Genomic DNA, 13,912 nt, shown 5'->3' with positions numbered 1-13,912 from the left:
CCAAGAGGCAGAACTCCAGGCTGGACAACAGCCTATTCCTCAAAGCCTGTCTCTGCTGGAAGATTTCCTATCATCGTCTAGGAAACTAACCCAGTCTCTGTGTACGAACTTCATCTCGCGGTATCAGCACCAACTGTAAATAAAATTCCACACCCCCAGTCTTCAGTCAGCTGAACTCGAACCCCTACGTGAAAGAACTCCTCATTGGACACTGACTTGGGACTCTTCCATGATCATGAACTAATATTCATTTCTGTGGTTCTTGTATTGCTACTATCCTTTGTGTGTGTATGTGTGTGTGCGCATGTGTAGTGGAGTGGGACTCTGTGAACACTCCTCCCATAGGTTTTGAATGTGAATAAACTAACCTTCCGAGTTAATCATAACACGAGTTTGTTGCAAATTGGATCCTACAAACTGAGGGTTTGGGAAAACACGCCACAACATACTTTAAAAATAATTCAAAATACCTTCTGCTTACGGACAGTTGGTGAGAGGAAAGAAGTTCAGTTTACCTGTCTCTCCTGTCTGTAACAATTGACAGAGAAGATACACAACCTAGCTATGCCATCAGATTGCAAATTTTCTGTTAAATCTAGACTGCAGAATGTTCAAACTGTTTCTTCAAAATTCTCAGCAATTGACTTGGTGTACTAGAGGCAAGGTGGCTTCTTGTCATTTTCTGCAAAGGTAAACTGAACTTCCCCATTCAACATGAAATTCTTAGCCAACTTTTGCCCATTCCAAAATGTTTTTGATCAGAGACTTCACTACCACAGTCAACTCCAAAAGAACTATTTACAGAAACCTCTGCTGTTTCTATTACTTTGCAATAATTCCATCCATTTGCAAGCCTAATCAAAATTCAATTTATTTTTTCTCTCATAGATGAGACGGACCCAGCCTACCTTCTAGCCAGGATGTGGCTGAACATTGCTTGCCCTTTGCAATGACATAGCCTGTTGGAGCTGCTTGCTTTGTTTTGCTGGTCTACAGCAAATATTTTGATTGGTCGATGACTACAATGACAGCTCTCCTCACCATACAATGTTGCAGGTGTTTCCATGATGTCAATGTTAAGACACCATTTTAACAATAACCAATATGTGGCAAACAAAGAGGTAAAGCACACAAATTGATCAAATACACCAGCACACTCTGCTTTTCCCTCTTCCCACTTTACAAACAAACGCACAAAATGGTTAATGTATACATGTGTGCACTGTAGTGAAATCAGGTGCCAATCAACGCTGATTACTCATGTTTTAATTTACTAGTCAGAAATATAAGTCACCACATCTAAGTTCCCAAATCACTACATGTGGTTAATGGTTATGTATTGGGGAACACTGGTGTAACTGAAGTGCATATGCATATTTCTTGAAATTCTTGAAATTAGTTCCTCTGGCTCGTGGTTGAACAGGTTTATTTATGGCCTGACTGATTTTCTTTATAAATCTGATTCCCAAGGTCGACTTGAGGCCAATGACAATCTGAATCCTGAGCTAACAAAATACTTTCTGTTGATGGAAAAAATTCCTGTAGATTACAAATCATTAGCTTTAAAGTACTTAAAAGAAAATTTACAAATAAATGTGCGACAGCAGTTACAAAGTGTATGAGACACACACACAAATGGCACCAAATAACAGTGAATTCAAAGACACACTGTTTGGTAAGCAAAAGAGAGATTATGCTATGTAATGTTTAATTGGGGTTATTTATACATAGGGACTTAAAAGTGAAATTATTTGTTTAACCACATTAGCACTCCCCCTATGTAATGGCTCACTAAGTCAGAGGATATGCTATTTTACAACAACTGTTGTAATGTAGGAAATGCAGAAGCCAATTTGCACACAAGTTCCCAGAAACAGCAATGAATAAAATTACCAGACCATGGTGGGTTTTTTTTTAGGTGCTGGTTGGATAAACTTTGGCCAGGACACTGGTAGAACTTCCCAGTTCTTCTTCAAATAGCTTTTGTAAAATTCATTCACGGGATGTGGGTGTTGCTGGCTAGACCATCATTTATTGCCCATCTCTAATTGCCCTCAAGAGGGGTGTGCTGCCTTCTTGAACCTCTGCATTTCATGTGGTGTAGGTACATCCACAGTGCTGTTAGTAAGTTCGAGGATTTTGACCCAGCGACAGCGAAGGAACGGTGATATATTTCCAGGTCAGGATGGCGAGTGGCTCAGAGGGGAACTTCCAGGCGGTGATGTTACCATGTGTCTGCTGCTATTGTCCTTCTAGATGGTAGTGGTTGCAGATTCAGAAGGTGCTGTCTAAGGATCCTGGGTGAGTTGCTGTAGTGCATCTTGCAGGTGGTATACACTGCTGTCACTGTGCGTTGATGGTGCAGGAAGTGAATGCTTGTGGATGGGGTGCCAATCAAGTGGGTTGCTTTGTCCTGGATGGTGTCAAGCTTCTTGAGTATTGTTGGAGCTGCATCCAGGCAAGCGGAGACTATTCCATCACACTCCTGACTTATGGCTCGGCTTTAGGGAGTCAGGTGGTGAGTTACTCGCCACAGGATTCCTTGCCTCTGACCTGCTCTTGTAACCATAGTATTTATATGGCTATTCCAGTTCAGTTTCTGGTCAATGGTAACCCCCACGATGTTGATAGCTGGGGATTCAGTGATGGTAATGCCATTGAATATCAAGGGGCGATGGTTAGATTCCCTCTTGTTGGAAATGGGTCGTTGCCTGGCATTATGTAGCACAAATATTACTTGTCACCTGTCAGCTCAAACCTGGATATTGTCCAGCTCTCACTGTATTTGGACGTGGACTCCATGGGTTATTTTGCGCTCATCTGAGAGAGTAAAAAGGGGTCTCATTTTAACATCTCATCTGAAAGACAGTGGGCTGGATTTTCACTGAATTGGGATGACTCGGGAGCCCTTTAAAAATGGCGGCAAGGACCCGATTCACGAATTCCCGACCCCATTCTCAGGGTTTCCAATTTTTGGGAGTGCCTTTTAAGGGTGTGGACTGGTAAAGCCCACACCCTACACTCCCAGCCTGACAGCTCCTCTACAATTTCATGGAGTTGGGTCACATTTTCAATGAGTCATGGTTCACGGACCTCAGAGATCAGAGCTGACAATCAAGTAATATTTTCTCTGGGACTCAGGTGTTTCAACAGATTCTGGGCTCCTCGCCAAGCCTCATTATGTATACTTGGCTGCCAGTCCAGGCATACATTAGAGAACTAAAACACCTGGGCCTGAATTTTAAGCTCGGCGGACAGGAGTGATCAGCGTACCCAGGTGCGATTGGGAAACAGACCACCGACCGCGACTTTTTTAGCTGGCTGGCTAATTAACGGCCAGCCAGCGTGAAATGCACACTGAAAACCTCAGCGCTGCTGAGGTGGGGGCTGGAGGAGGGAGGGCAATGATGTTTCTGCAGGCGTGGGTGAGCACTGACAGAAAGCTGCCTCAGGGAGCTGCAGATCCGAAAACCATGAAATAAAGTTTTGAAAAATCAGGAAAAAAATGTCCAAGCATCGCAATCAGGCACCTGAACATGATAAAAATGCCGTCCATAGATTTTTATTTTAATTTTATTTAATAACAGAAACCTCATCCCGCCCTTAAATGAGTGTTTGATGAAAAATGCAAAGCCCGCCTGGCCGATTTGCCCGTCTGCCAACCGTAAGGTTAGATGGGTTACAAAAAAATCGGAGTCAATTACGCTGTTAATGGGCTTAATCGCCTTCAATTGTCGGCTGGACACTCGCCTGATGACTTCTCGCACGATTTTATGCCCAATCGGGTTGGGCAAGTGCTTAGCCAGGGGATGTAATATTCTGCCCCTAAGACTCAGAGGAAACATTACTTGATTGACAGCTCTGGCTTTCTGACCTATGCCATCAATTGCACGGTTTACTTACACAAGTTTAAGAGGTTTCAAGTGTTTGTAGTTTCAACTATTAAATCTTTAAAGGTTCTGGATGATTCATACTTTTATTGCCCTGTAGCAAAATGACTTCTTTTTTAAACTTAGTGGAAAGTTATGAATGAATGACTATTTTATACATCCTATTGTCACTATTGGATTAATTGGGTCTATACAGTATATAGGTCAATGGGCATAAAGTGCTATAGGTTGGTATAGGGGCATGAAGGGGTAGTGGTGACATGAGGCAGCATGGATGGGGCCTGGGGAATGGTGGGGAGGGTGAGTGGGTGTGAGGGATGAGGGCTGGAGGGCTTCTCTGTTTTTATTTTAACTGGGATAAAGAACCACAGCACCAAGGCAGGCCATTTGAACAGTCCCCCTTGGCACCTGGCAGCCCTGTGGCCTGTCTCTGAACCGTTTCTCGGGTCAGCTGGCCTGACTCCAGCCTGCAACTGTCCCCTAGCAATGAAGATCCCATCCTTGCAGGCACTTTCTCCTGAGGCGGGTGAGCTGAGCCGGGAATTTTCCCAACTCCCACTACCTGCCTCAAGGGTGAAAATCTAGGACAGCATCTCTTGATAGTACAGAACTCTTTCAGTACTGAAGTGTCAATCAACATTTGTGAGTAAATTTTTGGAGTGGGACACAGTCTTTTGAATCTGAGGCCAAAGCCAAAGAAAGTTTTCTAGAATTTTTACAGTTATTCTGGATATTATGTTCTCTGGTGAAAACGATAAATTGTTTTTACATATTGCTTTACCCATGTACTTAACTGATCTTACAATTTTAATTTGTATATGAGACGATAGGCATGATGTAGTAGACTGAAACTAGGCAACTTGCAGCACTGGAGATTGCAGATAATCATAGGAGTCTTGGGCTTGAGTAATATGGGGTTTGAGAAGCCCCTCGCCCCCACCCCACAACCTATTCTAGCAATATATCCAGTTTTCAATGCTTTACTTGTTTGATGCTGCATTTGTCGATTCTAGTTTGAATACAGTAGGCAAATTCAGTAAAGAACTAACATCACTGAAGAATGGCTTCAGGTCCTCAATGTACACAAGAACAGAGTTTGGGTGTATTCAAGCATACAGAAAAGCATTCCAAGAATTCTAAGAGAGTGTGTTCTATACCAAATCCTGTTATAGATAGAATATGTATGCTTAATATTTTTAAATTCCACGCCAATGTTGCACTGACTTTTGTACTATCCAAATACCAATCATGCCAACATTTATCCTTGTCACGTACCATCCATTTCAACCAGTAGCTGATTTAGGGTGTTCTCCTGTTCGCTCTGTCCACCAAAATTTCCTCTGCCCCGTTTCCTTCCAACAGCATCAATCTCATCAATGAAGAGAATACATGGAGCATTTTTCCGTGCCATTGCAAACATGTCCCTCACCTGAAATAGAAACTCAACAATTAGCAAAGTCTCCAAATCATGGTTTTTTAACTTGTCGCATTAAAATAGAAGTAATAATGCTTTAATATCCTTACAACACCCATCCCAGACCTACTCAGGCAAAAACAAAACATGCATTACAAATGAATGCAGAAATCCACAGGTAGCCTTAAGCTGCAAAACCCAAACATAAGTACTTGTGTCTGAAAGAGAGTGGGGGTAAATCAGGTACAAAATGAGCACTCAACTGTTAAAGCAGATGGTCTTCATAGCAATGGGGAGGTGTGTAACCCTCAGACTTTCTACATATCAAGTTATCAGAATATTACATTATAGTTCTGTCCTTTGGAAGTTTAACATTTCACACTTGCAAAGTTTTCAAGGAATTTCCTAATATTGTGAGTGAGTGCATAAACAAAGTTCTACGGTGACAGAACTGGCAGTAGGCGGTTGGGAAATTAGTAATGTGATTGCTCCACGTGGTTGATCATATGCGCAAGAGGCAGGAGCCATACTGCACTCCTGCCTTGTGATTAAACTTGGTGTGCTGGTAGCCCCACTCACATTGTTTCTCGGCAGCTCACCCATTCTGTGGGACAGGACAGGAGGCAAGAAATCAGGAATCTCTGATGTGATTAAAGGCAGACTGCACCTCTTAAGTGGGAGATGCATTATGACTGCATTCAGCCAAATTGTGTTGGAACAGTCCACAAAATAGGTCAAGATAACACAGGAAGAGCTCCTTAAATTTCCAATACTGCTCTAGAGGTGTTGGTGGAGGAAGTCAGGAGAGAGAGGTCCTCAGCAGGAGAAGAGTAGATTAATCCAAGAAGCAGAGCACTATGGACCTGGCTATGATGAACGAAATTTAATGATCTGACACGGGCTTCAAGTTCCAAGGTAACATCATCCTGACTTGAAATTATCATTACTCCTTCACTGTCGCTGAGTCAAGATCCTGGAACTCCTTTTCTAACAACATTGTGGGTGTATCCACACCACATGGACTGCAGCAGTTTAAGGCAGTGGCTCACTACCACCTTCTCAAGGGCAATTTAGTGATGGACAATAAATGCTGGCCTAGCCAGTGACACCTACATCCTGTGAATGAATAAATTTTTTAAAAGTGAGTCTTGCTACTCACACCTCTCATTACTTTCTGCTAAATAATTTCACCCAAAACCCTTGCCCTCACTTCCCATCAATCCCTTCCATTTACTGCAAGATACTTCACTTCCTGCACCTGCTACTGTCACACTTTTCACCTCCTACTATTCTCACAATTACTTTCCCACACTGGTGCTAACTTTCATACGCCAGCCACAGTATTCTACCCTGACGTGCAAGTCCTCAATACATCTCATTAGCATATAACTAACACTGTCTTTGTTCCTGCAGGACACGCAGGCACACAAAACAAGGAGAGAGGTGAGGACAGGGCTACCGTTAATCCACGTACTGTCCCCACTAGAAGTAGAGGACATGGAAGAAGCAGAGTACCTATGTGAGTCTCATTTCCGGCAGAGAGGAACAGCCCCCAGAAGATAAACAGGCATTCAACCATAACCCACCAGCTCAGAGATGGCATCTCATATCAGTAAATTAGAGGAACGTGGACTGGGAGATTCACTTTGCAATACTTAGGAGCAAGGGCAGGGGAATAGGACGCCCAAGGAACCAGCAAACTCAGAAAGTGAGCTAGCACTCCAGGCCTGCTGCAGGGAGCACAAGTGCAGACTCCAAGGTCCAGCCTATAGAAGATGACTGATGGCCATACACCCGGAACTTCTAAGTGCGCAACATCAAGGGAGCATGGAGTAGACCAGTTACAACCTGTGTGCGGTCTTGGTACACAGCCTCAAAAGCATGCAGTCAACTAAGAAGCAACCAATCAGCTCTGTGAACACTGTATTCAGACCACAGTGACAGTGCTCTGGTGAGAACTCTGACAACTTCAACAGGAACTTAATATGCCATCTTGGTTACGGGCTCCAGCACCTCTAGTTTCCGTGCATGAAGGAGAGTGTGGATAGCAGTTTTGAGAGTATCACATTCCCCCTAAGCTATGTTATTGCACAGCACAGTGGGAGTGCTGAGGTGCAGCCTCATGAGAGTGGCATTGACTCCGTGGGAGCGGCACATGTTGCCCTCTCAAAGGAGAAGAGCATGTACAGAAGGTCTAGGTCATCTATAAAGGCTAGCCAGAGTTAGTGGAGGCAAGGATCCCTTCAAATACACATAAATCCAACCTGCTTGCTGACTGTTGTCACTTTGATTTTCTGGGTAAGCTGAAGAATGAACAAATCAGGTGCTGTAGCACACAGAAGATCTCAAAAGAATCTGAAAATAGGTTCTAAACCTTTATTCAAATATCCTAATTAGGCTTGTGCTCTTTTCAGGTAACTCCCTGGGATGATTTAAACTCACCCAATCAATATGGCAGCCAATGCAGTTCAGGTGCAGATCAGGCTTGGGCATCAAAACCTAATTTTTGGTAAGCTTTTCCCTTGTGTTTCTTGCAAATAATGGACTAAACAAGGTCAGAAATTCTTCCCTCATGAGTCTGATATTACAATGCAATTAAAACAAACAGCTTAAAGAACAAAGGCTACTCATCTCACATATAGGGAAGGATACTATATGGAAGATAGACAATAGCAATTGCTATTTGAGAGCAGTTGAAAATGATCACTGGAACAAGAAAAACAAGTCAGACAGGAACACATGATCAGATAATGGGTGCAACAAATAAAATTTGTGCTTTGAAATGGAGCAGTCAAAGGAACTCCTTCCCCTTGACGTGCTGGTTGTGAAATCTGCCAGGGGGTACTCCACCACAAGCCTACCTTCACTGGGTCAATAAATGCTTTGGGGTTCTTACAGTTACACACACTATAAGATTGGTTTTATCGGCAACCTTGTAACTAGGGCCCAAGCCACTTGCTCACCATGCAAGCTTGATGCTGAAATAGGGCGCATCAAAGGCATCCTGCAGGATAATGGCTACCACGGTCAAATCATTTCACGCTGTATATCACGCAAACTCATGAGCGTGCCTAACGCCGTCACTTCTGGCCTTGAAAAGTGCCTAGTCTATCCCAGATTACTCTGGAAGGGTAAGGTACCTCATAACTATGAGCTGTTTCACGCTGCTACTATGCAGTAGCAACATGAGTGATATTAGCCACTTTCAAGGTGCTGCCGTCAAGCCAAAAAGACATACTGCCTATCACATAAATGAGTAATGTGATATATGAATTTCAGTGCCAGTGTGATGCTAGGTATGTAAGCCCTACCCCCTAAAGACTGGTGGATTGTATCAAACAGCATGTCCCAGCCGCTGTTTGCAACGGGCAGGGTACAGACCGTACCAACCAGCCTGTGCTCGCAAAACTCAAAACCCAGTGTCCAATATTAGATGTGATTCTGCGATTGGACAACATTTGCTAAATAATCTGCAGTGTGCTAAGAATTACGCTGACAACCAATTTAAGGTCATCATTCTGGCTTGCAGTGTGGTGCATTTGCATGTACTGGAAGCTACATATATTAGTACACAGGGCCCGCTTTTTGCGGACAGAATGAACATGTACACACATTGCACCTGTTTCAGCTAAACAAACTAAGTGACAGCCAACTGCTGACTCATTCCTCAGGGCCTTAACCAATCAGGGTCAAAGTGCCTGGTTTAAATTTCAAACAATGCTTGGCAGTTAACTGTCAGTCACCATTGCTGGTGCATTCTCCATGGCAACGCTATTTGCCGATCAATCAGCACTTTCTTCTCATCTACAGTATAAGCTGTTGTTTTCTCCTTATATTGGTATTCTTGCGAAGTATCCTGATGAGTGCACGACGAAAAGCATGTCTCTTTTTTCAACAAAATCAAGTTCTGTACTACCAAACAACTAAAAGTGGATGGGTAGGAATGAAATGAGATTCTACAGCCATTTCACCAAGTCAGTTATTCAAAATGGATAGAAATACTCCTTGTTTTTAACAGTTACTTGGCTGTCTCATCGCCTGCGGTTCACTACTGCCTTTGGTGCAGAATTAGTTGCCAAACAGAAAGACAACAGTGTTAAAAAAAATACTCATTTGAGGTGACATATGATTGGCTACAGTAAATTGTCTCCCAGTTTATGTGTCTGTGTGCCTGCGCGTGAGTGTGCGCACTGTGATGGCGTCCCATTCTGGGTGCACCCACCTAATGCCCACTGCCTGTTGGGATAGGCTCCAACTTCCCATGACCCTGAATTGGATGAAGCGTTTCTGGAAAAATGAGCAAGTGGGGTGACAAAGAGTAGCTCCCTTTCTTACCCTGGCTGGTCCAACACCAACAAACATCTCCAGGAACTCAGATCCATTAACAGTTATAAAAGGAACATTTGCTTCCCCAGCTGTCGCTTTAGCCAATAGGGTTTTCCCAGTTCCTGGTGGTCCGGAGAGGACAGCGCCCTGTAACCAATGAGGAATCATTACTACAAGTATTGGCTATGTTTAGAATCTGCAATAGAACATGTTTCCAATATATGTAGAATTAATATAAGCTCATCTATAAATAATTTTTAATGTTACTTTGCAAATGCTGCAACATAAACTGATGTGCATATAATCTATACATCCCAACTTTATGATTTGAAACTCTATACATTTTACAATTGTGCACTGCATTATTTCAATAACCTACAAGTAAAAACACATCAACTAATAAGATGAATCAAACTGCTTTTCTTTATGAGTTAACGTTCTGCATGGCAATGACCTTTCAAAGAAAGTGTAAGCAAAATTAAGAATGGGAAATAAGGAACAAATGTGTTTTTATATAATACTTCTCATGACCTTGGGACATCTCACAAAGTGCGTCACAGCCAATGATGTACTCAAGTGTTGCACTGTTCACCTTTAATGTTGGAATATTTTTATCCTACTCCTTTTGCAATATCCTACAAGGCACAGTTATCAACTGTAAGTCAACTTTCAACTAATGTGTGGAATAGGAAAGAAATTTGTTGCACAATATTTTCAAAGGTTTGCTAGCACCATGTTTATATTATAGTTGAGATATTCCACATGCTTATGCACTATAATTGGTAAATTCTTGCAAGTAAGATGCCACACTTTCTTCTGTTGCTTCAAACGCGAAACAAACTTTAGATTATCAATGAGGTTTTGTATAAAATATAGTTTCCATACCTTTGGGATCTTGGCCCCCAAATCCTGATACTGCTTAGGGTTTTTCAGGAAGTTGACAAACTCCATGATTTCTAATTTGGCTTCTTCACATCCTGCAACATCTTTGAATTTGATATCAATCTCATCTTTCAGTATTTTTGCTGTTGTTTCCCCCACACTGAAAAGTCCACCACTTCGCCCCCCACGGCCCGCTGCCATTGACCCTCGCCGCAGTGTATAGAGCAAAAAGCCGATGAGTAACAGTGTGGGGAACATGCTTAGCATGAACGAGCTGTAGGCAGATAATAAAACATTTGAACAAACAAAAGACTTAAGATAAAATGACTGCACCGACCCATGTTACCATACAAATCTGCTAATGAACTAACAAAAACAGAAAATGCTGGAAACACACAGCAGGGCAATCAGCATCTCTGAAGAAAACATAAATTTACATTAAAGGTGGAATAATCAGAAAATGAAGATGGGTTGGAAATAGCACCAAGACAAACCAGAGAGGAAACATGAGCATTAAGTCATTAAGGAAATAAAAAGTGTGCTGAGGAAGTTGGGAGGCCTGGGGAAATGCAGAAAATGGGGGAGATGGAAAGATGTAAAAACTAGGGGTCAAGAATGAAATTAAATCAGAATTAAAAATGAGAGTAAAACTAAAATCTGATCTGTTAAGATCAGAGGGCTGTCGAGTTCCTAGGAGAATGGTGAGATATGTACTTGAAGTCTAAAAAGAGCTTTGTCAGGGTAGCAATGGAACAAGGAGTCAAAATGATAAGCCACAGGTAGCTTGAGGTTGCACTTGTGAACGATACAGACATGTTCAGCAAAGCTGTTACCTAATTTGCGTTTGGTTTCACCTACACAGAAGGGATTGCACCTCAACAAGTTAATTCAGTATACTTAATTGTTGTATCACACAGGATGGTTTGGCACTATTGAAATCTGCATGGAAGGAGGTGGACTGGCGTGTATTGCCTTTGAAAGTAGGATTGGTGAAAGGGTAAGCCAGGGTGTCACAGAGAGAACAATCCCTCCGAGAAAGCAGATATGGGATGAGGCTATGTATTTGGTGGCAGAAATAGTAGAAATTTATCTAGCAAATGTGAAGGTTGGTTACATGGAAGAGAAATTCTCATGGTTGCAAGGAAGTTAGGGCAGAAGCATGGGAAGTGGGACAGGTACAATCAAAGACCTTTGTTAAAATTATGAGATTTATAAGATTATGATGTTTTGGGACTGTGTCTTTAATTTAAGCTAAAATGAAGGGGGTAATGTGACCTGCTCTGAACTTTGCCTGAGAGCAAGCCTGGGTGGTTTGATTGTTAGAGATTAAAGGGGGCCCAGGTTGTTTCACAGAAAAAGAAATGCAAAGTGTTTACAATGGCAGCAACCTGTGCTCTAACAATGGATGGACTGCGAGACTCTAAAATCCCAAGAAAGTGTTGAGAATGTCAGGTTTTAAATAACTGTGCTTTAAACTGTCCATTTACTTCCAAGATGAAAGAGAGTTAGGGTCTCAAGGGTAGCTAATCATCATTTTTACCTGGATTCAAGGACCATGTGATTCATGTTGCCATGGAGATGGACTTTAAGAGGGGAAACATCTAAGATATTCCTGACAACTCACAGCCAAGATCCGGGAGAGGGGGAGCAGCTATCACAGCAAGATGCTGTGGGTCGGCACACAGGAATGCCACTGGAAATTTGTGCTCAGACTGAAAAGTCTGAATTTATGTGGAGCTGAAATGAGGCTAGAAGATTTGTCTAGCTTGTGTTAGAGGGAGAACTGCCGAGGAAAAAAACTTCACTGTAAAAAATGGTTCTGAGATTAAGAGTTCCCAGGCTGATAAAGAAAAAGAACAGAAGTATAATCTTGGGAGCTAAAAATCACCTTGACTGGTTCTAGGAGAATTGAATGTCTACTTAAAAGACAGGGTAAAGTATATCTGTGAAGTGTATTTTCGATTGTGCTAAAAGAAAAAGGGCAATGTTCTGTTTTATGGTTTAAAGTATAAATTGTCTTCAAACAGTGTTTAGCCAAAGGTGATTTTAATCTTTTGTTAAGTAAAAATCTTGAAATGTGAAATCTTGTCGTCATCTTTTCAACTATTAACTGGAAGTTCAAATTTATTTTTAAAAGTCATCAGCCTCTTTAGAGGTCATAACACCTTGTTGACCACAGCAGAGGGGAATTTTTAGCGGACAAAAAGAACACTTCAGAAGTCTAGTGTGAAAGATGTGGCATTAGAACAGATTCAACAGATTAATCTGTCTGATGTCCTTCCCTAACTTGAATTGATGCATATTTTTAGCAAGAATACTTCATCTTTTAATTCACTATTGAAACATCTGGTGTATGTTTATTTTGCACCATATCTGAAAGCCCTTTAAATAATTTTAGGGTCTGGAAATTCAACATACATCAGTGCGATATGGGTTGTATGTCTCTGATTTTACAACATGTTTATCAATTCCAGACAATGATCTTTCTTGCTATTAAAAAACAACCCAGCAGATATTATCATTAAATAACAACATTGTACATGGTAGTAAATTACTCCAAAATTAAGCCTCCCCCTCAAACCTCTAAAAGATTTGCAGAATGTCATTCGGGTTTTTGACTAGTTTATTCTGGAGGATTTTTTTAAAAATTGAACAGAAATTGCTAATTACATTTTCAGGGAATCTGGCTTGGAGCTACTGATCTAGACATTGGGGGAAAAAAAATTACATGCAGTTGAAGTGGCCTTATTACTGCAGTAAACTCCTTTAATAACCACCTCTTACAATAGCAAATAAAGTTTGATACCAGTGAAATCAGTAGTCAAGATTGTCCCTATTTCTTGAATGTAAGTACCCAGGTCAGCAATATTAAATCACTATACATGCTCCTATACATACACTTAAACATAAGCCCAAGTCCTTATTTTAAAGGGTCACAAGCACACAACATTTGGTTTCCTGCTTACCCATCACTCTCAGTGTTGTACACCACAGCTGCACGATTTGCTGGTTCTATTCCTAATTCCTGTTGCACATTTTCCAAATTGCGCTCAAATGTATCTACACTTCCTATATTAAACCATACGCAGCTCTAAGTGGATAGGGGATAGAACACAAAATTAATAAGCAATCCAGTATCTATATTCCTATTTTACGTCTTTGTTATCACGTAACAAGTTTGGTAATTTAATAAAATTTTACTTGAACAATATTAAATGTCTAACTTTATATCCAGAGATCTTTTCTAAATTCCCTGAAGCACTAATTAAATTTGCACAAATTGAACATTAAAACAAATAGATTATTGGCCGCATTTGCTGCCAATACCATGCATGTGCAGTTGTACTGTTTTACTCAATGACGTCATTGTGAGCATCGAAGTAGGCAATGGCCAGGAGCA

The 13,912-nt window shown here is 41.5% G+C and overlaps 1 protein-coding gene across 1 annotated transcript in view; it reads right to left on the bottom strand.

The window, feature by feature from the left end:
* The window catches only part of LOC121280307 (AFG3-like protein 2), a 45,125-nt gene that overhangs the window by 18,134 nt on the left and 13,079 nt on the right, over nucleotides 1-13,912 (bottom strand). The window contains exons 7-10 of the mRNA XM_041192172.1: nucleotides 13,479-13,603; nucleotides 10,516-10,786; nucleotides 9,640-9,777; nucleotides 5,166-5,319 (exon numbers count right to left, since the gene is read on the bottom strand). Coding sequence (XP_041048106.1) covers nucleotides 5,166-5,319; nucleotides 9,640-9,777; nucleotides 10,516-10,786; nucleotides 13,479-13,603 — 688 coding nt within the window. The remainder of the gene's footprint in view (nucleotides 1-5,165; nucleotides 5,320-9,639; nucleotides 9,778-10,515; nucleotides 10,787-13,478; nucleotides 13,604-13,912) is intronic.

The sequence above is a fragment of the Carcharodon carcharias genome, chromosome 7, assembly GCF_017639515.1.
Source record: "Carcharodon carcharias isolate sCarCar2 chromosome 7, sCarCar2.pri, whole genome shotgun sequence".
NCBI lineage: Eukaryota > Metazoa > Chordata > Chondrichthyes > Lamniformes > Lamnidae > Carcharodon > Carcharodon carcharias.
This window is presented reverse-complemented; position numbering and strand designations above follow the sequence as displayed.